Raw genomic sequence first — 27721 nt, forward strand, 5'->3', positions numbered from 1 at the left:
GTGGATAATATTCCTCCTATTTTTGCTAAATAGAATTAAAGTAATTCACAAAACGTGATCACAATGACAATCGCTTACTACATGTCATACATATGCTATGGTGAGTCCATCATAAAGTGATTTGATCATACAGAAAATCAGTCGTAAATTGGAGCAGCCGCTTAATCGGACCAAAATGGCAACTCGTGAAGGTATTGAAGGTAATCTAAAACAATGCCGTTCTCAGCTATTTTATAGTTTTCTACGTACGGAATTGACTGTACATATCAAATTTTCATTTCTGTTAATTGCTTTTCTTAGTTTAACTTACAAATAAAATCTTTAAAAAGTGTTAATCTTACTCTATTGTTAGAGAATTTTTTTATTTATTTTTGATATTATTCTTGGATATACACAGTATGTACCAAAAAAAAAAACAGGTAATTTTGACACTTCTGGGACCTTGTCCCGTGAACTTTGTATTAACAAGATTCTACTGTAGCTTCAAGAGCAAGATGGCTGTTCACCAGACAAACTACATTAGATTTTGCATTATGTGGGACAATGGCCTGTATTGTTTGTTTATATCTGTACAGTCACAGAATTTCTTTTTTTTTTTTTTTTTCCATTACAAAAAATTTTATTGTACCAAATATCAGTGTACAATAAAATTGTACCAAATATCAGTGTACAATAAAATTGCACCAAATAATAGTACAACAAAATGATCTAGTACTTGTTAGCTAAGAACAGAGCTTGTTAAACTTCTGGTTTCTTTAATATATACTCTTGATTGGACTAAGATTTGAATTGTTGCAAATTTGCAACATAATTTCCCTATAATCTAACACTTCACATTACAAAGTTATTGAGAAATTTGACCATATAACCTACTTTTAAAAATTTAAAAAGTCATCATCTGCATCACATATAGTAAATACTTGTTTAGCTGTCTGAGGTGTCTTACAATCAGTCTCTTTCAAATTGCCATCCAAAAAAATTTCCCACTTGTTGCTAACTTCATGAATGATTTTTCCTGCTTTGCTTTGTACAGGAGAAATGTGCCCACATTTTTCTTCATGAGGTTCTGAATTAGGCATTAGATCTTTCATAGGCAACCTTTTCCTTGATAACACTTCTAAAGAATCCACATCATTAAATTTCCTAAAAGAAAACAATTTATTCATTAAAAAGATGCATGGAAAGAAAATATGTGAAAGGTGCAATAGTGTGAATGTTCAGTGTTAGCAATATAAATTTCATTATCTTTGCAAGCTGGTGTTCCAGCTTGCAAAGAAAGTTTGGGAACTTTAGATTAGTGGGACCAGCCCAAATTAGTGTGTAAATGCTTCCTCTCAGTCACTTCTAATCAGGTTGAAGTGCAATTTTGAAGAGGCGTCTTCTGACTGTTAACTGTACTTGCTACCACTCCTGTATGTAACCCTGAACTGGCCATGCAGGGTTGTGAGACCTCATAATGAGATGATTACAAAATGTAATCTCAACGATTTCAGGAATTAAGGAATTACATGCTTGTTGCATCTGTCATGCCCAATTAGGCTTTACTAATTTGTGCTTTCCTCCAATTGGTAACATACTGGATTCCTGATGTCAAAGTACTTTTAACTTCAACCAAGTCATTTCCATTTTCTCCTCAATCATCACAAAATCATCCGGCTCCCTGTTAGAGCTTGATCAACTTCTGGCATCCCCTTTCCTAAAGAATTCCTTGAACTATTCAGCCTGTTAGCAACCTGAGCAGGATCATCAACGTAAAGGGGTCCAATGTAATTTAACACCTACTGTTAATATAAGTAGTCTTGGCTGCTTTTCTGGTCGGGCATTCTTTGCCAGAGACTTTTCATGATCTTACTTATTTTTCCTGACCTCCTTTGTGACTTGAATGCAGACTAGTTTATACCTACCATAGGCCTCTGTATAAACTGCTAATTTATGCATCCCATGAATTTTTTTCTCTGCAAAATGTCTCAATAGTTCTTCTGACATCCATTTAGTCTAAGTCTGGATCAGTATTTCTTAGTTGGAATGAAAAATCTAGTAGCTTCTATGATTATTTCTCTGAATGCTTCCATTTAGAATTTGTTGTTCCCACTGTACAGCATTTGAAAACTTGTCTGCAATCACTGTAGCTACAGTTTTTTTGCACCCGGGGGCAGATCGTTTTGGTGTCACTCCCTAAATAATGTTATCAAATTGAAAAAAAAAAAAAAAAAAAAAAAGTCTTCAAACTTAATTGATTTTAAGAAAACTAAGGAGCATTTTTCAATGAACATAAATATTTAGTGAATAAAGTAGTGTATTTACATAGTATACATTATATAGTTAATATAATGAAAAGAAAATAACAAAAAAGTTAAAATAAAACGAGAAAATCAATAACAGAAGAGAGTGAAATAATAACGTAAATATCTTTATACTTTAGAGCTGTCGAGGCTGAATGTGCCTCTTTATCAACAAATAGAATGGAAACTTTAGAGATAAATTATTTTTTATCTCTAACGGACACAGTTGTGCATGCAGTGAGGCTTGCGAGGACATGAGGTAGGCCATTCAACCATTAATCATGGCAAAAGCTTTTGTCATGAACCGCTGCAAAGTCATGAGACTACGCCCCGCCTTAGAGGCAACTTTTTTTTTTTTAAGTCTAGATAAGCATTGGAGGCAAAAATACACATGTCCATGCAGCAACAATGAAAATCAGTTTAATGGTTGAATGGCCTACCTCACATCACAACTCTGTCTGTTAAAATAATTTTTATCTCTAAAGTTTCCATTCTATTTGTTGATAAAGAGGCACGTTCAACCTCGAAAGCTCCAAAGTATAATTAAAGGTATTTTTAGATGGATTCCAGTACATAGTTCCCATTTTGGCAAATTCATCAATAACTTATCAAAATTAATTTTAACTAATTTTCAATAGATATAGCTAGATTTGATAATCTAGTCTGACCCAATGATGAGCAAAAGTAATTTTTGATTTTAATTTGGAAAAGTTTTCATTAAGGCCTTATTTATATTTAAGATGGCGTGATAAATATTGTAAGATATAAACGTAAAATTTTTCTCACCGTCTCCTGCAGACAATGCCTGAGCAAATGTTGTGGGTAAGTAATATGCTTTTAAATTCAAAATAACACCCTGATCCATAGGTTGGATGAGTGAAGTCGTGTTTGGAGGTAGAAATACGACTCATGTTCGGATTGAAATCATCTAGATGCGTAGGATGTCCAGGAAAATTATCTAATAGAAGCAAAACTTGAAAGGAACATCGTTGTCTTCACAATATTTTTCAACCTTGGGAAGGAAGCAGCATTTAAACCAATATCTCAAAGAGATATTGTTATTCATGCTCTCTTTCGATGGGAAATGGGTAGGGTGGCTTTATTGATGCCCTTAAACCCATGAGGATTTCCAGAGTGGTACACAAAGCAGTGATTTTCTGTAATATCCAGCTGCATTAGCCCCAAGCAAGAGCGTGGCCCTATCTTTAGAAGTCCTGAAACCTGGCATTGTATTTTCCTCTTTGACAATGTACGTTCGATCTGGCATTTTTTTCAAATACAGTCAGTCCTCATATAGCACGATAGTTGTGTTCCTAGAAACTCTCGTGCAATGCAAAATCGCGCAATATAAACAACAGGCCCTATGGGAAAAATAGGGTTAGGTGCCGACCACCCAAGATTGAACACACATTTGTAACCAAAACATTACCAAACACAATAAATAATCGTAATAAAATAAGTATTTTATTACTGCAAAAGCAGTATTAAAATACGTATATTACGATAATAAGCAAACTTGTTTTTTATTTGAATTTCTATCCAAACAGATGGCAGCCGTTCCATCTCTTCCAATTCTTTGTCTTAATCTAATGGATTTTAATTACACTTTGAGTTCCTGCTATGAAAGTTGTTTTTATTTTCTCTGCATTCTTTGTAATTCTCGGCATTGCTTCATTTGGGTCTGTAGCCCATGCAATATCACATGGTTTTTCATTTCGCGCAAAGCATTTCACAATTTCATATTTTTTCTCTATTGATGGAAGCAAACTGGCCATAAGCCTTACTGGGGAAACCCTGGTGGGCCGGAGGCCGGTGTGATTTTGGACATAAACGCTAGTATGAGGCCACCACAAATTTTCCCGGGTAAGAATTTTTGACCCAGTCCGCCTCTGTTTATCGATATTTTTTTTCTTTTTCTCTCTGAATTTGCAGTGTCTTCACCGGGATGCTTCCTTTTCACACCTTTTAAGTATTTTACTCATTTTTAGGGAATAAAGCACAATTACAAAACGAGGAGGCACACTTGATACACATAAACAAAGCTGCACGCGTGTAGCAACTGAATAAACAACACAGTAAAGGCAGAGATACACTATTAACACCACATTTTACTAAAGCACAGTTCTAGGGGTTACTACCATAAAACAATAAAAACAATTTCCAGTTGCGTTTCTGCTAGTGGAATCTGTTATAAACTGGTAGTAAACTCGATCTAATTGCATTTGCGATTATACCGATAGCTGGAATTGTGTTGGTTTTTATGTTATTATGGTGAAATGTGTTTCCCCTTCACTGATATAAAACACATAAATACATCTTCAGAATCTTCTCTTCATTCCTATCGTGTTGCACGCAGTTGGGGTAATTCCGCGTTCGACTGCTATTTCTTGTAAACACAAAGGCGAATCGTGCATAAGCTAATTCGGTTCGTGTTATATAAGATATCGTTCCCCTATTTATAAATCGTGTATGATCAAATTGGTGTAGTGTAAACATGTGTCATACGAGGACTGACTGTACAGAGCAGTCTAGTCAACGTTAAAATTTTGCTGCATTGCAATTACAAAATTTCTCTGCAGCTGCAGAATCTGCACCAGCGACTTCACCATATACTTTAACGTGGAAACCAGTGCAATGCTTGAACCTATCAAACCACCTGTTGCTTGCCATGAACTTGGCAAGGTTCGACTGCTATTTCTTGTAAACACAAAGGCGAATCGTACATAAGCTAATTCGGTTCGTGTTATATAAGATATCGTTCCCCTATTTATAAATCGTGTATGATCGAATTGGTGTAGTGTAAACATGTGTCATACGAGGACTGACTGTACAGAGCAGTCTAGTCAACGTTAAAATTTTGCTGCATTGAATACCCGCCTTCATAAATTTTTTCCAACACATTACAAAATTTCTCTGCAGCTGCAGAATCTGCACCAGCGACTTCACCATATACTTTAACGTGGAAACCAGTGCAATGCTTGAACCTATCAAACCACCTGTTGCTTGCCATGAACTTGGGTTGGGGTTTGCCATACTTATCCTTAATATCTTCATAAATACTTGTTGCTTTTACTTGAATGGCCATGATACTCAGGGGCAGTTGCTCTGAATCTGATTTTCCATCCATATTATTAAGAGCTATTCAGTCTTCGATATAGCACCTGAACGCTGTTTTGTGACCACTGTTGATCTTAGTGTGTTGATCCTTTGACATGTTCCTTTATACGTGCACTGTCCTTTAAAATAGAATTCACTGTTGAAGCAGTGAGACCTAATTCCCTTGCAATAGATGACAAACTTTTTCCTGCTTTGAACTTCTAAATCAATTTTGTTTTGTTTCCTAGCACTACCACCGCTTGCACTTTCCGCTGTTTGCTTTCCCTTCATCATTGTAATACGTAAACAAGAATGATGAGAAGTTTGAGAAACAAGAATGATGAGAAGAAACAGGTGCAGGTATACTTGCGTGTACACCAATGCTAGGAGTTTAGTAAATAAATTTGATGAATTTGAGGTATTGCTCAAAACATCGAAGGCAGATATTGTTGGGATATCAGAGACGTGGTGTCACACAGATATAAGCGATGCGGAACTGCAATTTGGGGAGTACAACGTCTACAGAAAGGATAGACAGGATAGGAAGGGGGGAGGTGTTATGCTATTAGTTAAGAAACACATAAAAACCAAGGAAGTGAAGCCAGTCGACATCGCTGGACAGTGCAGTGTGGAGTCAGTTTGGTGTGACATAAACATTGGGAGATCAAAATTGAGAGTAGGAGTGTGCTATAGGCCTAATGACTCTGATGAGTATAATAAGGAACTGTACAGGGAAATAGAGTGAGCCAGTAAATCAGAGTGTCTTATAATGGGAGATTTTAATTTCCCAGATATTGACTGGAATTTGGGGGCTGGATACTCACACACTAGCAGGGCTTTTGTGGATTTATTGGATGATTGTTTTCTACATCAGCATGTTCGGGAGGCAACTAGAGGGAGTAATACTCTTGATTTGATTATCAGCAGTGATTCTTCATGCATTAAGAATCTGCAGATAAATGAACCACTAGGTGGCAGTGATCACAGTGTGCTGAAGTGGGATTTACTCAAAGAGGTAACTACCATTAGGGGTAAAGGGAAGGGTTATTGCTTCCGTAAAGGCGACTACGATGGACTGAGACAGTATTTAAATTCTATACAGTGGGACCAACTGATGATGTTACCAACAGCAAATTCAAAATGGGAAGCATTCAAAGAACTTATCTTGGAAGCTACTAGGCTTTACATACCAACTAAGAAATATTGTTCAAGGTTTAGGCCAAAATGGATGTCAGATGAACTAATGAGGCATATGGCAGAGAAGAAAAATGCATGGGATACTTACAAATTAACACATGACACAGAAGCCTATGATAGATACAAGTTGATATGCAACCAAGTTACAAAGGAGGTTAGGCAGGCGAAGGCAGATTACGAGAAATCCTTGGCAAGGGATGCAAAGAAAAACAGCAAAGAGTTCTTTACTTATGTAAACTCTAGAAGGAAAGGGATGAATCAGATTGGTCCACTTGATATTGATGGGTCAAGTGTTGATGATCCTGCTCAGGTGGCTAACAAACTAAATGAATATTTTGCATCGACATTCACACATGAGGAGTTATTCAGCGAGGGGAATGCCAGAGGTGTATTCAACTCTAGCAGTAAGTTACAGAATCTTGAAATAACTGGGAGTAAAGTGGAGGAGAAACTGTTGAAGATAAACACAAGAAAGGCACCCGGGGTGGATGGGATCTATCCAGTTATATTAAAGGAGGCAGCAAAGGAAGTAAGCAAACCCTTAGCCATAATTATGAGAGCTTCCTTGGACTCAGGGGAGGTACCCATAGACTGGAAATGTGCAAATGTGACCCCAATTCACAAAGGAGGATCAAAGGCTGACACAAGTAATTATAGACCTGTGAGCTTAACTTCTGTTCCAGGAAAATTAATGGAGGCACTGGTTAAAGACGCACTGCAGGATCAATTAGACAAGACTTCAGTTATAGCTCAGACACAGCATGGTTTTGTTAAGGGGAAGTCTTGCCTGACCAACTTGATTGGATACTATGATGCAGTCACAAAAGAACTGTATGCAGGGAATAACTTTGATATTATATACTTGGATCTTAGAAAGGCTTTTGATACTGTTGCACATGGAAGACTGCTACACAAATTGGAGCAGTGTGACATTGGAGGCAAATTGCTGCTATGGATAAAGGGGTGGCTGAGGGGGAGAAGACAGAGAGTGGTAATCAATGGACACTGCTCATCGTGGACTGATGTTATTAGTGGAGTCCCTCAGGGCTCAGTGTTGGGTCCATTATTGTTTTCTGTATTTATAAATGATATTGATGATGGTATATCGGGATTAATGTCCAAGTTTGCAGACGATACAAAGGTTGGCAGGGTTGTCAAGGACACTACTGACACTATGCTGCTGCAACAGGATCTGGAAAGGTTGAGCAGATGGGCTGAGAGGTGGCAAATGAAGTTTAACATTGACAAATGTAAAGTACTACACATGGGAAACAGCAACCCCAGAGCAACGTATCAACTCTGTGGTACAACACTGACAGTGGTAGAGAATGAAAGGGACTTGGGGGTGGTTGTGCAGGCAGATATGAAGTTCTCTGAGCAGTGCAGACGGGCTGCAAGAGTAGCTCAAGGAGTATTGTCAATGATATACAGGAATTTTTCCAGCAGGGATAAGGAGGTGATTATTCCATTGTATAAGGCGATGGTCAGGCCACACCTAGAGTACTGTATACAGGTCTGGAGGCCTCATTTCAAGAAGGATGTAGAGCTGCTGGAACGAGTACAGAGAAGGGCAACAAGATTAGTGAATGGAACAAAGGGGTGCTCTTACGAAGAAAGGCTTAAGTTTTGCAAATTACAGTGTCTGGAGACTAGGCACCAGCGAGGTGATCTGATAGAGGTGTATAAAGCCTTGAATGGTTTAAGCATGCTCAATGCTGATGGGATTCTTCCTCTAGCTCAGAATAATCACCTGAGAGGGCATAAATTCAAATTGAGGAAAGACAGATGTAGGATAGACGTGCGGAAATTTGTCTTTAGCCAGCGGGTGGTTGGTTGGTGGAACAGACTTCCATCCCTTGTGGTGGAGGTTGATAGCCTAAATAAGTTTAAGGCTCAGCTGGACAGGTATTTTGAACGAACAGAGGGGTGAAGTGGAAGTGGTTTTTTTTTTTTTTTTTGGCTGATGCTGCATAAGCTTGCTTTCTTGCATCAAATGCCTCTACTAATGCTAAAATGCTAAGTTTCTGAAAATTTGTATTTTATATGATTCAAGATTTCAGTGAAGGGGAACACATTTCACCATAATAGCATAAAAACCCACACAATTGCAGTAATCAGTATTATCGCAAATGCAATAAGATCAAGTTTAATACCCGTTTATAATTAGATGCATGATCCATTCCAGGCCTTAAACACCTCAATCAGATCTCCTTACAGGTGCCTAGTCTCCAGATGCTGTAATTTGCAGAACTGAAGCCTTCCTTAGTAAGAGCCCCTTTTGTTCCTTTCACCAATATCATATCCTTCCTAAAGTAAGGCCTCCAACCTGTATGCAGTACTCAAGATGTGGGTTGACCACTGACTGATAGAATGGGATAATTACCTCATTATCCATGGAAGCAAAGTTCCTGTATATCATTACCAAAAACTCCATGAGCTGTCCTGGCAGCCTGTCTGCGCTGCTCAGAGAACTTCATATCTGACTATACAATTATCCCCATGTCTTTTTTTCATTTCCCACTACACTGAGTCTAATACCACATGGTTGCTATGTTTACTTTTTTAAAGTGTACTTAACTAATTCATAATCAAATAACACTTATAAGAACTTTTCAAGTCACAGAAGATAGAAATAAGATCAACACAGTATTTGAGAACCTTATTCACAACCCAATAGGGTTATAAATGGTTTCCTCTAAGCTGTGCACTTTGAGGTTGCTCAGACATTTTCTAAGATGTGCCAGACAAGCTGTACTTGCTACCTGGGAGTCTAAAATGCTGATGGAACTGATATTCGGGTGACATTCAAGTCAAGTGGACCCAATTTCAGCAAAGTCCAGACAGTCTCTGATAGCCAAATCCTCTGCTTGCACCTTCACCATGGTGGGACTATTAGCAATCCTGGGTCTAACCTCCATGCACAAGCACTGTGGGTGACCACCCAGGTGTGAACCAATGTAAGCAGGGGTTGAGGTGTGGCGCCCACATGACATGGATGAATGCCACCCCTCCGTGTTACTAGGCAATGCTAGGTGGCAGATGGCTCACTCATCAACCGATGCAATACCACCACTTTGCTTATTGGAGGCTTGAAGTAGTGGAACCCATGTTTAGTCTACAGAACTAAGTTCCAGTCAACCCTTCTCCATCTCTTCCATCATGCATTATTACTGATGACTTTTGAGGTTATGAGATCCCATCTTCCTTATATTTCGAGGGTACAGCTCTAAAATGGTGTTTGCAGGCCGGCCACTAGTTAGTACACCAGACTGAACCTATTGGTAACTCTTTAGGAGGCTTCCGGATCAGCTAGTGTATAATCTTGCTACCTCACCTCTTCCAGATAGTGACTGGAGGGAGTCCGAGTAGTGTGTATGCGGGGGAGGGCAATGTCGAGGCCACGATATGTCAAGGATCTGGGTATATTCTTACCATGTGTATGCACATATCCAAAAATTTCATTACTTCACACAGCATGTCCCCACCACTTTTTTCTTACTATTGAATACACCATGAATTGTCAAACTAATAGAGTAAACTTATCAGCGAAAAGATCTAAACCTCCCAAACACTTCCTAGTTCATTTCACAAATATACATGGTCTCAACTCTAATCTCAATGATGTCCATTTCCACTTGCAGTCTGCCAAGCCCCACATACTTTTTCTGACAGAATCTCAGTTATCGGTTGATTCAACTACTGCTCATGTCAGTTGCCCAAATCATTCGCTGTATGATTCCTTTCATGTAAAAGGTGGTATTGTGCATATATCCATTCCGATATTCCTTGTCAGAGACTTGGTAATTTGGAATCTTCTCTTTTCGATCTTCTCTGGCTTAAAATCTCTCTACTTCATTTTGTCAAATTCATCTGTTGTCTCTGCCGTTCTCCCAACTCCACTAATCATTTGGAGCTCTTTGACTTCCTCTCTTTGCAACTTGACTTTCTCCAGTCCAACTTTCCTAACAGTGAGGTAATTTACTTGGTGAATTTAATGGTCACAACTACAGCTGGCTTCCATTTTCTAGTCACACTGACCCAGCTGGTTGAGATGCTGAGGCTTTTGCAATTACTAATGACCTTACACAGATTGTTCATTTACCTACAAGAATACCAGAAAATCTTAACCACACAGCCAACACACTTGATCTTTTTCTCACAAAAAACCCTTCTAAGTACACGGTCAAAGTGAGTGGTCCTTTAGGCACCTCAGATCACAATTTGATGATTGTCTCTCTCTCCAATGGAGCCTTTATCTCATGGCTATTCCCAACCTCATGTTGTTTAGTATTACAAGAATGCAAAATGGGATGACCTCCAAGATTTCTTTTCTTTTTTTCCTTGGTTGGATTTCTGTTTCAAAACTTCTGATGTTAAAGTTTGCTCAGATTGTGTCAGTGAAATTATTCTTGTAGGAATGGAATCGTTTATTCTACACTCCACTTTAAAATCTGGTCCTTTATCTAAACCTTGGTTTTCCAATAAATGTGCTAAGGCTGTTCAAGAGAAGAATGTTGCATATCGTAATTGGCTTGTTTCGAATTCTTCAGTTTCGTTTTCTGCATACACCAAAGCTCGCAACAATTGTTAAGCAGTTATTAATCAGTCCAAACTAGATTTTGAACAGGCTAAGAGTAGAAAACTTGCTTCTTGCCCTAATGGTAGCAGAGCATTGTGGTCTCTTGCCAAAGCTATTGGCCGCAACTTTTGCCCATCTTTGTTCGCACCTCTATCAAAACCAGATGGTTCTGTTGTCACTTCAGCCAAGGACAAAGTTGACCTGCTAGCATTCCATTTTTCTTCCAACTCATGTATTAATGATCTTGGTAAAACACCTCCCAACACACTTCATTCGATGCCTCTAGTGGTCTTCCACCAAAAGGATGTCAGAAGGATTTTGACAAATCTTGATGCTAAGAAAGCTCCAGATCCTGATGGAATTTCTCCACTTGTTCTTAAAACTTGTGCTCCTGAACTTACTCCTGTTCTATGCCGCCTTTTTTTTTTACTTTCTTATTCCAAAGGTATTTTTCCTTCTGCTTGGAAATTTGCTCATAGCCAGCCAGTTCCTAAAAAGGGTGACAAATCCCTCCCATTGCAATTACTTCTACTCTTTGTAAAGTAATGGAGAAATCAATCAACCACCAACTCTTAAACTACCTACAAATCTTCCTTCTGATCAACGATCGCCAGTATGGATTCTGTCAGTGTCGATCCACTGGTTATATTCTTGCTTATGTTACCCATTTATGGACAAATTCAATGGAAAAGTGTGGTGAAACACAAGCAGTTGCTCTTGACTCTCTGTCTTCTAACTTCTCCACTAATGCTGGTGTCCACCAAAGTTGTTCTTGTATATTAATGACCTTCTTCCATTGACTGGAAATCCTATCTATAGTTTTGCCGATGATAGAACATTGCATTCCACTTTCCATTTTGAGAAACCTTGCCCTGCTCAATCAGCTTCAACTTCTCAAATATCTGCTACCAATTCCTTAAATGCTGATCCCCAGGTGGGGCAAAGACAACTTAGTTGATTTTAATCCTTCTAAAACTCAGTCTTGTCTCATATCTAGCATAAAGGATTCTTCTACTTCTATACTTACCTTTGATGACACTCCGATTTCTAGGCAAATTGATATATCTCTTTTGGGGATTATCCTGACTTCTACTCTCTCTTGGCACAAGCACATTACAAATATTGCTTCCTCTGCATCTAAATAACTTGGTTTTCTCTTTCGCTCTCGGCGTTACTTTTCTTCCAAACAGCTGTTCACTCTGTACAAATCGCAAATCCACCCTACCATGGAATATTGTTCCCACATCTGGGATGGTGACCCCAGATCCTCTCTCAGGCTTCTAGATTCCATTCAGAAGAGGGCAGTTAGGTTAATTAATGACTCCTCTCAAACAGTCTCTTCACTCGCTGTCTCATAGACGTACTGTTTCTGCTGCATGCTTTTTCTACGGATACTTCCATGGGCACTGTTCTTCTGAATTGGCTTCTATTATTCCCGTTCTCTCTTTCAAAACAGTCTGAACACATGCCACCACCAGCCAACATCCATTTACTGTCCAACTGCAAACTCACAGAACCAACTTTTCATCTTCCTCGTTTATTCATTCAACTGCTGTTTTCTGGAACAATACACATATGTTTGGAAGTGCTGTGCACTTAATTTTTTGAGCGTGCACTCTGAACATGCTCACACTGGGGTTCCAGCCTGATAAGGAACTCTACTATTTTGCAGTCCCTATTTTGTATATTTTTATTACCGGAATACAAATTATGCTTTTTATATCTGGTATGAATCATATGTGGAAGAAAACTTACACAGCACATACATCCAAAGAAATTATTTTTATTTTTCAGAGAAAATTTATATCCTCACTCACAGTGATAAGAGTTCACATTGTGCTACTGTAATTAAAGGATGTATTGGGGGGGGAATAAGGATTATTTCCTGATTCAGTCAAGAATAGTTTCATCAATAATTTTATATTTGTAAAATCTATTTACAAAATAGTAATCTGGTATAAATTTGTTCATTTTCAAATTCCATGTATCACACTTTATTCTCATTGATGATTATAAGCAATAATAATTTTTATATGGCAATAAACTGTACAATAGCAGTAGTGTGCAAAGAAATACTGAGCAATTTAAAGGGTGGGTAGTTGCAAAGTTTTTCTTATTTTGCCTCAGGTTTTAAATGATAATTTTTTGTTTATTTCCATTGCAATAGTTATAAAGTTATAAGGCACTGTCAACAGTAAGTGAAAACTAGTCATGCAGTCAATTTGCTAAGGAGATTAGGCAAAATAAAGTAGATTATAAGAAGTCTTTGACTAAGAATACAAAAAAAAAAAGTAGCAGAGAATTCTTTGCTTGTTAATACTAGAAGAAGAGAGATGAACCACATTGGCCTACCAGATGTGAATGGCAATTCCTATTCAGGCTGCTGACAATTCTGCATTTATATTCATGCATGAGAAATTTTTATTCGTTGGAAACACTAGAAGTACACAAAATTATAACTGGGAGACTTTGTGATAACTAAGAGGAATGTGTAGGAGAAACTGTTGAAGATTAAAGTAAATAAAGTAACTGGAGCTGATGGTATCTATTCAGTTAAGTTAAAAGAATTAGAAAAAGAGATAATCAAACCATTGGCCACAATTATTAGAGCATCTGTGGATTCAGGGAAGTCCTTACAGATTGGAGATATGTAAATGTCTTTCCTATTCACAAAGGGAGAAAGTTAGTAATCACAAAACAACAAGATCACTTTGACAGGAATTCAGGGGCTTGGCACACCCAGGGTCCTGAGCTGAATATCATCTTTCTTGGTGATTCCTTTCTACTCTCGCTCTCTCTCTCTCTCTCTCTCTCTCTCACGCGCGCGCGCGGAGTAACTGAAATTATCCCTGGTGCAGCAAAAGCTTCAGACTTCCTTGCACCATATGGCTAATATAATAATAATACGGAAATCACAGCATGGAATTCTCATTAATTTGATTAGCTACTATGATACAGTAACAAAAGAAATGGATGCAAAATATAAATCTGCCATCATATACTTAGATTTCACTAATGATTTTGACACTGTTGCACATGAAAGACTGCTGTACAAATTGGAGGTGTGCCGTTAGGAGCAAGTTACTGCTATGGATAAATGGCTGGTTGAGTGGGAGAAGACAGTGATTATCAATGGGTTGTGCTCTTCTTAGACTAATATTCTTAGTGGAGTACCTGAGAGTTCTGTGCTGGGCCCCTTATTGTTTTCAATATTTATTAATGGTATTGATGAAGGCATATCAAGTTTAAGTTTGCAAATAAAAAAAAAAAAAAAAAAAAAAAAAAGAGAGAGAAAGATACAAAGGTTTGCAAGAATCAAAGCATACTGCTGCCAGAACACCTATAAAAATTGGACAGACTGGCTGAAAAATGGCATTTGAGGTTTAACATTGATAAATGCAAAGTACTCCACAAGTGTAATCCCAGAATAACATAACATCGGGTGGTATCAAGCTCAAGCTGATAAAGAATGAAGAGACCTAGGTAGACAGGCCGCTTTGGTAACTCATGGGGGTTCAGTTGACATACAGGAATTTTGCCATCAGCAAAGAGGAATCGATTATTGCATTGCATAATATAATGGTTAGGCCGCACCTTGAGTACTGCATATAGGGCTAGAAGCATAATTTTAAGAAGGATGTGGATCTGTAGCAATTTTTGAGTATCCCTGACCTATAGTAGAACTGGTGAAACTCAGTAATAATTCTTAAACTTGTAACACAGATAATCTGATAAAGATGCCTCCAAAAATAAGTATATTATAGAAAATAAATTTTAGCTAAGATTTACCTTTTTTTCAAATAAGAATTTTGAGTTTTTGCATTTTCAAATAATACCCTGTCTGTGGTAAAAGAAATTCCATCACTCAGAGGAGACTCTTCAAGAGATGCTAATGACTTATTTGCATCATCATCATCCAGGGCAGAAGACTCTTCAAGAAATACTGACCATTTATTTTTACTATCAGATGTTACAGTTGGAATATTGGACTTCCCAGTGATGAAGAGTTCATCCTATAAGATATTCAGTTTACATTATTCAGCTCTGCCTTTCAGTACATATGATCACAATAAAATCAAATATGCATTTCTGTGGTTAACTGTTACTCTTAATGATATTTCTTGTTGGTTGGTATGTTGTTTAATGGCACAAGGGTTACTAAGGCCATATTGTTCCTGATTTTATTCAGTAGTGCAGTTTCAAGAAAACAAAGCACTCAACTAGATTTGAACTGTCTCCGATTAGATGAGATAGTGTGTTAAAGGTTCTTGCAGATGTGAAAGCAATGTGAAAATTGTGTTTCGAGAGTTAATATAATGGTTACAATTTAATAGAATATGCTTCACCATAAGTATAGTCTGGCAATATATACAAATAGGCAGACCTTCTCCCATGAGCAGATATACAGGGTGAGCATAAAGCCTTTCCCTGATTAAGAAAAATTATAACTTAAAAACTATGCTAGATAGAAACTTGCACCTTGTGTCATAACAAGGGCCAATGCTTAGAGTTTTTTGCACTGTACAATTGCACAATCTGTGGATGATCTAGGTAGCACTGCAATCGCTACAATGGATACATCGCTGCAATAGTCAGTATCAAAATGGTGTTGACGAAGGAGAAAGCTCAGTGTGTTTTGTGGTTTCATGAAACACGCTGAGCTTTCTCCTTCGTAGACGCCATTTTGATACTGGCGATTGTAGCAATTGCAGCACTACCTAGATCATCCACAGAAAATAGCAATAGAAGTAGGATAGTAGGAACATTCATTTCCTACTATCCTACTTCGATTGCTATTTTTCTTCTTTATTTATTTAAAATACTCCTTTTCCCTTCCCCATCCTCAATTTAATACCTCACCCTTATACCATTTACTTGTTCCAAATTTATTTTTAAAATACACTGATTTTTTTTATCTATACAAAATTAAATCCTACACTAGATTCCACAATTTATATTAAACATATTGATATTAACCATTTTTATCCCAATTCAATACTTAAGCAGTTTTTTTTTTTGGCCTTTCACTTTTTTCCTACTACTATGGACAAGTATAGAAACGCAGTTCCTGATACATGGTCAGGTGTAGTCCCCTGATGAAATACCTGATCATGTATCAATATTTATTTCTGCTGACATCAGATCAAGCATTTTTTGCATTTTACCAAAAAATGCCTTTTACTAAAAATGTTCCCCCCCCCTTATCTGATGACAGATATACCATTTTTATCACCATTTTCATTTTATTTTTATACCATTTTCATTTTATTTTTATTTTTCATTTGCATTTTAATATTTTGTTGTACTAAATTTACTTTACAGTTCCTCCACTTTATATTGGCTTGGCAATTCAGCGCATAATTTACTTAATTCATCATAACCTCTAGGATATTAACATTCTTTCACCTTTCACTAATTTAATACTCTTCTTTTTATACTTTCCTCACCCTTATAGTTGCTGGTACCCTGTGTAACTTTCACATCCATTTATACTTAATTTAATATTAATACAAATTACACACACACACACACACACACACACACACACACACACACACACACACACACACACACACACACACACACACACACACTATTTTGTATATAGATTTTTCTTTGTATTATGTACATTTTTTTATAATTACTGCCTTTAGGAATTATTTTCTGGTTCTGGAAATAAATAATTTTTGTATAAAAGGAAGTTACTTGTAATTAAAAGGAGTGTACTTACACCTGCACAAAACACACCATTCTGTGGCTTACTATTGCAAATATTTGGCAAATTATTTAGGGCAGCCTCTTGTTCCACATTGCCTCTCAATAAATTAAGTTTTTGTACATGGTTTCTGCAATCTTTTCCACTTCCTCTCCCATAGACCTAGTTGTAAAATCAAATATTAAATTTTTCTATTAAATAAAAAAAATAAGCAAAATGCATAAATGATATTTTCAATTAACAAATCTTATTAATGGATTGGACACCAATAAAGCTAGGTATGATGTGCACTGGTAACATAAAATGAGCAATTATTTAATCCCTTGAATGTAAAACATTGCTTTATGTGATAATGTGCACACAGGCAATTTTTTTTTGTCATGAAAACTAAAAAGAGGTAACATGTTCCTTAAAGCAAGAAAACTTTTGCTTGTATCTGTGAGGTGGAATGAAGACCAATACAATATTAAAAAAAAAAAAAAAATGGCCTAACAAGCAATAACAAATTATAGTACTAAAAACTTCCAGAAAGTGAAACTAGAGTTGGTTGTGGGTGGGGGAATTAAAAGGTTATCCTTGGTGCATAGTATGTCACTATGCATAATACTGGATATGATCTTTATCGGTAGTACATGTATAGATATGTGTGTGTTTTCAGGATCCAATCCATATGCTGTGCAAGCTAAAATTTTGAAATAACTCATGGGGGAAGGGCCATAGCTTCAAATCAAGGGACATTTAAGACATCTGCCAGGTCTCTGAAAGGATTACAATCAAAACTTCTCTAAATGGGTGAAAAGTGATGGACTCTCCATACTGTTAAAGAGAACAACACCATGGTAATATACCGCCGAATTCAGTAAATGTACATATACAGGAATTTCCCGACTTACGGAAATTTGACTTTAGGTAAGTTTTTCCCAGCCCGTGCAAACTTAAAAACATCACAGAAACATATTTTGCATCCTGTAGGAATAAATGCAGGTATCATGAAAATATAATGTGAACCCAAAACATTTTTTTTTTTTTTTTTTTTTTTTGTAATTCATTCCTTGGAAGATGAAAATTTTGCTATATTACTAAGCTATTTATCGCTCTATAAGGTCATTTTTATAATGAAAATTGCACTACACTTTCATTTTTATCGTATGTTTCTGTTATAAGAATCAATTTTGAATGCATTTGTAATATATTTCTAAAGCAAGATTCTGGAGGTCATGACCATAAAACAATAAAAACAATTTGCACTTTCCAGTTTATTGGGCTTTTTTTGTTAGTGCATCTAATTATAAAAGGGTAGTACACTCGATCTTATTACATTTGCGATAATACCGATAACTGCAATTGTGTGGGTTTTTACGCTATTATGATGAAATGTGTTCCCTTCACTGAAATCTTCAATCATATAAAAAACAAATTTTCAGAAACTTCTCTTCATTCCTATTTGCATATTACAATGATGAACAGAAAGTGACCAATGAAAGGTGCAAAGGGTGATAGTGCCATGAACCAAAACAAAATCAGGGGCTCACATCTGGTGAGTATGGGCTTGGCACACCCAGAGTCTTGAGCTGGATATCATCATTCTTCTTTTTCTTGGTGATTCCATTCTACTTCTCACTCTCTCTCTCAGGGTATTTCAGAATTTTTTTTGCCTGGTGCAGCATAAGCCTCAGGCTTCTTTATTATTATTAGCCTTATGGTGCAAGGAAGCCTCAGGCTTCCTTGCACCATAAGGCTAATAATAATAAAATGATTTAAAAATGAATATGAAAATGATTTAGAAGTACGAAGCAGGACAAAGTTTGTCATCTATTGCCAGGGAATTAGGTCTCGCTGCTTCAACAGTGAATACTATTTTAAAGGACAGTGCGTGTATAAAAGAACATGTCATAGGATCAATCACTTAAGATCAACAGTGATCACAAAAGTGTTCAGGTGCTATATCGAAGATAGAACAGCTGTTAATAATATGGATGGAAAATTAGATTCAGAAGCGAGTGCTCCTGAGTCCAATAGCCATTCAGGCAAAAACAACAAGAATTTATAGATATTAAGAATAAGTACGGCAAACCTCAAGCCAAGTTTGTGGCAAGCAACGGGTGGTTTTATAGGTTCAAGCATCACACTGGTTTCCAAAATGTTAAAGTATGCGGTGAAGTTTCCAGTGCCGACTCTGCAGCTGTAGAGAAATTTTGTGATGTGTTGGAAACAAATTATTGATGAAGTCAGCTATTCAATGCAGCAAATTTTTAACGTTGATGAGACTGCTCTGTATTGGAAAAAAATGCCGGATTGAACATACATTGCCAAAGAGGAAAATACAATGCTAGGTTTCAAGGGTTCAAAAGATAGGGCCACACTCTTGCAGCGGGAGATTACAGGTTAAAACCGCTGCTTGTGTACCATTCTGGAAATCCTTGTGCATTTATGGGCATCAATAAAGCCACCCCTACCCATGCATTTCCAATCGAACTAGAGAGCATGGATAACAATACCTCTCTTTGAGGATTGGTTTAAATGTTGCTTCATTCCAGAGGTTATACACAACATTTGCTCAGGCATTGTCTGCAGCAGACTATGAGAAAAATTTGATGTTAAGAGACTTTTGGAAATCTCACAATATTTACCACACCATCTTAAAATTAATAAGGCCTGGGCAGAAATTACTAAAAGTTGTTTAAGTGGTGCATGGAAAATGCCCATGGTACGTAAAAGGCTTTGAAGGATTTGTAAAAGATGAATCATATGAAAAGGTTACAGATAAGATTGTAAATGTTGCAGAGCTACTTCAGTTGGAAGTTGATGCCAAAGATGTGAAGAAGTTAATAGAGGAAGAAGAAAATTTTTTTTATTATTTTTTTACCGTTTTTTTTTTTCTTTTTCTTTTTTTTTGGCTGGTGAAGCCTTAGGCTTCCTTGCAACAAATGGCCATTACTAATACTTATCCCCTGCACTGAAAAACAGACACTTCCATGGCATATGCAATGTGAAATCTGTATTTTTGTCAGCTGTTCCATGTTTAGCGAACTAGATCAAAAGTATATCACAAGATTAGATGCCTGTCACTAACTTCTCACAGATGCCATGTAGAAATTGGAATTGCCTAGAAGAGAAATAGACACTTTTGCACACCTGACATCTGTTAAAAGGCAAACAAAACATTTTTGTATCTTAATTCGTAGTATATCAATATGAAAACAGAAAATACTGATTGGCAAAGGTAATGTACATTCATATTATAATGTGAATGTCTATATTTTTGTCAGCTGTCCATGTTTAGCCAGCAAAATCAAAGCATTATGACAACATTGGATATGTCATTGATGTCTCACACACAACACATGGAAACAGGAGTTGCCATTATGTAGATACTTTTGCTCACTTGGTGCCAGTTAAACAGCAAACAAAAACTGAAATTACAATTTAACCAGTAAGAGAATACTGGTGGGGAAAGGTACACGGGATAATTTCATTTTATTCCCAGATTTCTTTTAAAAAAAAAAATTAAATAAAGTAGCACCTGTTACACAATGCTAGCAGATGAAGTTTAATAAATTTAGAACAGATCAGGATTTCTATCCCATGATTCATACAAGGATCCTTATTCATAATCTGTAATTGCAGAATTAAATAAGTTTGTGTATGGTTTTAAGAATGAGTGGAGTAAATTTAACTTTTAGCAGATGTGTCATACTCACTTTCAACATTTTTTTGTTAAATTTTATTTTATATTAAGCCTTGTGCATACTTATTTTGTGTTACTGCACATTTTTATACAGCCCCCCCCCCCCCCCCGCTGTGGCTTGTATCAAGGTATTGCTCTTATCTCATTTGGATGGCAAATAAACAATTACACACACACATATATATATATATATACAGGGTGTCTCAAAAATATTGGTACAAACATTTAGGGGAGGTAGGTAACATCTAAAGAAATGTGAATCGCATTGGAACCCATAACCGGAAATGTCACCGTAAGTTATGGTGACACCACAGGTACACGGCGCTGTTCATCAGTTCGTGAGAGGGAAAATTTCTGGTTTACTCATTCAAGCAGTAGTTGCCACACTAAGAGCATGCATCAATATACGAACTGTGAGCTGGCAGACATGTACCTAGTGTATGGATTAGCAGAGGGCCCACACGGTTTGGCCCCCCATTGCTTTGCAATAAATGTGTGGACAGGTATGGTCGGTGACTGCTTAGTCAGCCTATACCTGTTACCATCCCGCATGAACTCCACTAAATATCGGATCTTTCTTGAACAAGTTCTACCAGGGTTACCTGATGATGTTCCAGCAAATGTGAGACGCAACATTTGGTTTCAACATGACGGGGCACCTGCCCATTATGGAAGGTGTGTTTGTGACCATTTGAACAGGCATTTTGGGCGTCGATGGATTGGCTGTGGTGGACCCGTTGCCTGGCACCCACGCTCACCTGATTTATCTAGCCTTGATTTCTTTCTGTGGGAGGCCCTCAAATCTATCATGTATGTATGAATCGCCTGTGAAGACAGAAATGGATCTCGTGGCGAGACTCGTCTGCGCTGCTGCTACTGTCAAAGAAACTCCAGGTGTGTTCGACCGTGTCCGCCAATCCATGCTGCGTCGGTGTCACGCATGCATCGCGTCTCATGGTGGAACCTTCGAGCATCTGTTGTAACATCATGAAATGCATCCATCTCATACTCCATTGTTAATATTATATCAAATAAATGTTTGCCACTAATTACTGTCTTGTGTCATTTCTGCTTCTTGTGCCTCTGCTACTACTTTTCCGTGACGTTTCCGGTTATGGGTTCCTATGCGATTCACATTCCTTTAGATGTTATCTACCTCCACTAAACGTTTGTACCAATATTTTTGAGACACCCTGTGTGTATATACATATATATATATATATATATATATATATATATGTGTGTGTGTGTGTATTTTTTTTTTTTTTTGTTATTGTTTAAAATTTATTATGTAATCCTTCTGCTAAATGTTGAATTGGACTGACTGTTGAAGTACAAGAGGATCTTACTAAGGGGAAGAGGGAGTTATAATCTTTAAGGTGCCTTGATCAGCAAGATGAGGGCCTATGAGAAAAGAAGATTCGGTTACTATCTTTCAAGGTATTTTAGCATTAAAATATTTTATCGACTATAGATGGAAACAGAATTTTGGAGGTCATATAACTGCAGTTTCTTGAATATTTGAGTTTTGTTTTTTTTTTTTAATTTTTAACAATACTGTATTTTAATGATATTAGAATTTTCACTTTTTCAAATCAAATGTATATTTTATTAATACGCAACTACATTCTATACACATTAGTACAGCAGGAATTTATAGCTACACAATTATTGCTTGCATTTATTTTAATTAACATTCTCTTATTTATTTCTTAACTGGAGTAGTATAATTTGCGATTCATAGAAAAAAAAATACTCATATAATAAATGACATATACACTATAGGACAAAAATTATCTGGATATACAACCAGTTGCAAAAAGAGCTTATAATTCAGAAACCTGTAGGGTCACCTTTCACTCTGACGACAGTCTTAACCTTTCTACACATTAGCATTAGTAGAGGCATATGATGCAAGAAAGCAAGCTTATACAGAATCAGCCAAAAAAAAAGGGAAAAAAAATTTCCCATTTCACTCATCCATTGACTCAAAGTTTGTCCAGTTATTCCTTCAATTTATTTAAACTAGCAACTTCCACAATGACAGATGAAAGTTTGTTACAGCAATCAACTATCCATTGGCTAAAGGCAAGTTTCTGCACATCTATTCTACAACTCTCTTTCCTCAGGTTCATAATCTGAGCAAAAGGAAGAATCCCATCATCATTGAGCCTGCTCAAACCATTCAAAGCCTTATACACTTCAATCAGATCACATCGCAGGTGCCTAGTCTCCAGATGCTGCAATTTGCAGAACTTAAGCTTCTTTTTTCATTCTCCTCTACCCTCAGTGTAGTACCATGCAGTTCGTACATTTCTCTGGGATTACTGCTACCCATATGTAGTACTTGGCATTTGCCAATGTTAAACTTTAGTTATCACTTCTCAGGCCCGTCTGCCAACTTTTCTAGATCCCGCTGTAATAGCATACTGTCATTAACAACCCTGCCAACCTTTGTATCATCTGCAAATTTGGACATTAAGCCTGATATACCTTCATCAATATCATTAATAAATATACAAAATAACATTGGGCCCAACACCGAACTCTGGGGGACCTAATAACATTAGTGCATGAAGAGCAGTGTCCATTGATTATCACTCTGTCTTCTCCCACTCAACCATTCTTTTATCCAGTTTAGCAACTTGCCCTTAATGCCATACTGCTTCAATTTGTACAGTAGTCTTCCATGCACAACAGTATCAGAAGCTTTCCTGAAATCCAAGTATATGATATCAAAATTATTTTTGGCATTCAGTTCCTTTGTGACCACATAATAGCATCCAATCATATTGGTCAGACAAGATGTCCCCTTAAAACAAACCCAAGCTATGTGAACTATTGCTGCAGTCTTATCTAAATGATCATGCAACACTTTTTTAACCAGTGACTCCATTATTTTCCCCGGAACAGAAGTTGAACTATCAAGTCTGTAATTACTCGTAATTAATCTGTAATCGTAATGGTAAATAATTAGTCTGTAATTACATAAATTATGTTGGTGGAAATTTTCCAAAATTCACCTCCATTCTTCCTTCAGAAGCAGTTTCCAGAGCCAATTGGAAGGCTATTTTAGCTGCACTCTTAATTCATCCCACAAGTGTTCAAAGTGACCCAGTTGTCCAGTCCATTTCGACATCATTGTCCAAAAATCAATTCTGTATGATCCTTACCATGAAAAAGTGCATTTTCATGCTAATATTGAGATATTTTTTTCCTAGATGCATATTCCCTATCCTTACAACATTCTACTTTAATGGTTAATTTACTTTTCTGATTTTTAAACAAGGGCAAAGGGGAGGGATAGATAAATCCTTACAAAGTTTGGATAACAATCTGAAAAGGGAATAAACATAATTCAAAAATTTGAAATTATGATTACTTTTTTTGATTCACTTTACCTTTTTTTTTTAATTCACTTACACCTCTTTTAATTCACTTCCAAATTTATATAATATGTATAATATAAATTCAAAAAGTGAATAACTTTAAATGAACCGATGTAAACAGAGAACAAATGAAAGCAAACAAAATTATAATTATATATTTATTCATATCAGAATATGCAAAGCAATGCTACACATGGAAAATTCTAAACAAAAAAAAAAAAGTAATTAAAATAAATAAAAGCAATATATTTTACGAGAAACATATGCAATTTGTAACAGCTCAAAGTCTGGTAAAAGCCAATCACTACTGCCGCTGTAGCCTAGTGGTCAGGCGCGCGGGTGCATAAGTACACGTACCTTGAGTGACCAGGGTTCAAGCCCGTGACTACTGAATACGGTGCTGTTTCTTGTAATCTGTCTATCTTGTGAACCCCTCTGACCGTTTGGTCGTCCCGGAGTATAAACAGAAAATTTATTTATTTATTATTATTCTTGACATATAATTTATATGTCATGATAATACATTCTCCAGTTCTTAAAAAAAAAAAAAAAAAAAAAAAAACTCAAATCACACTGAGCCAGCTTAGTTTCATCTGCAGCTATCTCCTTGCATCATCTGGATAAGGGTCCAAATTCGTGGATAATAGAAAAACACTAATTTAGAAAAATGATGATCCCAATGTTTACATTTGTTACTGGTTTTCTTCATCAGCAAAAATATAATCATGTACATTCCAAGTCAGAGGCAGAAAAACAGCAAACATTTTATGGAAAATTAAGTCTGTAGGAAGTACTCTCTGCTTCTCTGACATCACCATTAACATACGTTGAAATATCCCCATGTCACCCTATAGGGTGGCTCAGGATATACAGGTTGCAGAGAAACTTTACCGACAAACTTGAACAGGTGATAGATGGTAACAAAAGAAACATTTTTTGTCATGTAAACATAGGTTGTAAATAAGTCATTATAGCAGCAGAAGCTATTAAAGGATTTTAAAAATCAGACACCACATTCAGTAATTTAATGCATACAAATCATTTGCTGTTGCACACAAAATAGAAAAAACAATTCATAAGAAGTGCTCAAACTGGTGCCGTGATGTTCAATGCATAACTCACATTGACACATCATTGAATGTTGTAGGCATTGGAAGTTCCTAGGATTGTCTTCTATCTCTGCACTTGCTGCGATAATTGGTGCTATAAGTTCCTCCACTGTGTCAACTGGTGTTTCGTACACAAGTCTTCATGTATCCCAAAAAAAATGTCCAAACAAGTCAGATCAGGCAACCTTGCTGGCCAGGCTACAGGTCCATCTCAACCAATCCATCTGCCTGGAAAGTTTGTAAGTAAGTGTGCACATACACATGTCAAAATGTAGTGGTCTGCCATCGCGTTAGAACTACATTTGTGCTCTGACAATCAGAAGAATGTCCTCCAACAACTCTGGAAGTGTCTGCTCTAGAAAATGCAAATAGAGTAGTCCATCTAAATGGGCAGGCAACATGTATGGTCCAACTAAAACATTTCCACAATGCCAGCCCACAAATTGACACTAAACCTGTGCTGGTTATTCTCTGTCCATACATGGCTGTTGAACAATCCCTCTTGGGTGAAACATGCCTCATCAGTGTAAAGCACATTATTGACAAAATCAGGCTGCAAGTTGGTTTCCTGTAAAAAACCAGTGGGAGAACTTGGCACGGTGGGCAAAGTCAGCAGGCTCTAGTGCATGCACTTTCTGGCATCGGAAAGGATGTAGTCCGCTTCATGCACTACTTCCCACACCAAACGATGCTGCACACCCAATCAGTGTGCAACAGCTCTTGTGCTAGTAGGAGTATTAGCGAAGATCTCCAAAACCTGTTCCTCAAACCGGGGTGTCCTAGCAGTGCGTCGATGTCCAGCATCATGCATATTCACACTGAAAAAGAGCACTACCACACAATCTTTCGTGTATCGCAGCAAATGTTGTGTGGTGAGGCAACCTTCTGTCTGGGAAACGTTCTTGATAAATCCCGAGAGCCTCTCTTCCATTTGCTTTTTTTTTTTTTTTTTCGTTAGTTGTTGGTGCATCAGCTTCAGTGGCCATAATGCACTCCCAAAGTTTTTTGCATTTTACTCTGATCCAAGCCGAGACGAGATTCGAACCCGCGACCTTTGGGTTACCAGGCAGGCACTTTACCCACCTGGCTAGCCCGGCTATGCTATACGTTAAATGGATATCCACCATTTCTGCAACAGTGAAACGCTCCATGTCTGTACTCGTACTGATCATAATATGACATTACACGTTTATGCTATTAGTGGCAGATACGCACCACTTCGAAGACCTCTCAATGCATACATACATGGTAGTCGTATGTTCGGGCACTGTGTTATGGATTGTTTTTTCTATTTTGTGTGCAACAGCAAATGATTTGTATGCATTAAATGACATTAAAATTACTAAATTACTGAATATGTTGTTCTGATTTTTACAACTCTTTAATAGCTTCTGCTGCTGTAACATCTGATTTACTCGACAAAAATTGTTTCGTTTGGTACCCTCTATCACCCATTCAAATTTGTCGGTAGTTTCTCTGCACCCTGTATATACATTTTTTAAATATCATTTTGCATATTGTTAACATGTATAATTATTTGCATATTGACTTCCCTTTACAACATCATAAATCCATTTACAAAATTTTATGGGAAGGTTTCACGATGTTTGCTTGTTAATTAAAGCAGAAAGATCATACCCTCTTGAAACATTTTCTCTGATAAGAAGAAAAATTTCCATTTTGAACGTTTGAAGAAAATTCTTGTTACTGTGTGCAACAAGTTACTGCACTTTTGTCATTTTGTTCGTAATAGTGCTTTATTCACATTTTGTCAATATTTAAAATAAACACATTTTGTATATAACTAACAATTTCATGTATTAATGATCAGTTTAAAATATGGCCACAAATGCCTTTCCTGGAGCAGCAGTAGTAGTAGTAGTGGCATTTGATGCAAGAAAGCAAGTGTAGGAGCTTATGCAGCATCAGCCAAAAAAAAAAAAAAAAAAAAAATGAGTTGTCTACTTGTTTGCTTGCCTTATTAATGGCTTTTTAGTCCCAAAACTTTACAGCTTTAGCAATCATGTTAAACACTACTTTTTTTTTTTAAAACTATTTTGATAACAAAAATAAATACGTCGAACGGCTGATGAACAAATTTATAAACAAAATCCAACCTGCTTAACAGACTGTTTCTCTCCACACACTTTACATGACCACTTATTAACTTTTTTAACTTGATGACTTTGAAACGTCTCACAAGAATAACATCGAACTACATGAAAATCTTGTGGCATATTCTACTGCTTCCCTACAGATTAAAACCAACTAAAAACTTCACTATGAAAAGAAGTAAGATACTATCTGTTACTACTCTGAAGTACTGCATACAACGCCAAGTATCTTACTTCTCTGTAGTATACAAGGAATAAATAAACCGCTTTCATACGAGTTCGCATACAGTGCTCCCTCTGTTGAGTTAAAACGTTTCATTTTAATCGATCTGAAAAGCAATTTAAATTTAAAATTTGTTTTCAAATTGGCTCACAAAAATTTAACGATGCGAACAAGATCATACGCTCTCAAGTCGCCGTTCTGCTCTATAAATGAGCTTATATAGCCAGGAGCTTTGAGTTGTGTTGTTCAGAATTTGTGCTGAAGCAACTTAGGTAAAGAACACCAGGGGTTTACTCCGGTGAGTATGGGCTTGACACATCCGGAGCTC

General features: G+C 36.9%; 1 protein-coding gene across 1 annotated transcript; it reads right to left on the reverse strand.

Annotated features, from left to right (window-relative positions):
• Positions 1 to 875: 875 nt before the first annotated feature.
• Positions 876 to 27422, reverse strand: LOC150087717 (uncharacterized). The gene is made up of 4 exons (XM_090369855.1): positions 27174 to 27422; positions 16886 to 17032; positions 14944 to 15167; positions 876 to 1143 (listed from the first exon to the last, which is right to left on the reverse strand). The coding sequence occupies exons 1-4, from the start codon at positions 27291 to 27293 to the stop codon at positions 876 to 878; spliced, it is 759 nt and encodes a 252-aa protein (XP_090225981.1). The 5' UTR covers positions 27294 to 27422.
• Between the last annotated feature and the right edge of the window lie 299 nt (positions 27423 to 27721).

Source organism: Mastigoproctus giganteus, chromosome 3, assembly GCF_048544385.1.
Source record: "Mastigoproctus giganteus isolate SK-2022 chromosome 3, ASM4854438v1, whole genome shotgun sequence".
In the NCBI taxonomy this organism is placed as follows: domain Eukaryota; kingdom Metazoa; phylum Arthropoda; class Arachnida; order Uropygi; family Thelyphonidae; genus Mastigoproctus; species Mastigoproctus giganteus.

Bases quoted from the DNA above. Each gene is read 5' to 3' on its own strand.
- LOC150087717 (XM_090369855.1), bottom strand. From the start codon at position 27,293: ATGCCACAAGATTTTCATGTAGTTCGATGTTATTCTTGTGAGACGTTT. The intron at 15,168-16,885 runs GTAAGTACACTC...AATATCTTATAG, and splicing joins ATGGTGTGTTTTGTGCAGGT to GATGAACTCTTCATCACTGG. The intron at 1,144-14,943 runs GTAAATCTTAGC...GTTTTCTTTTAG, and splicing joins AATTCTTATTTGAAAAAAAG to GAAATTTAATGATGTGGATT.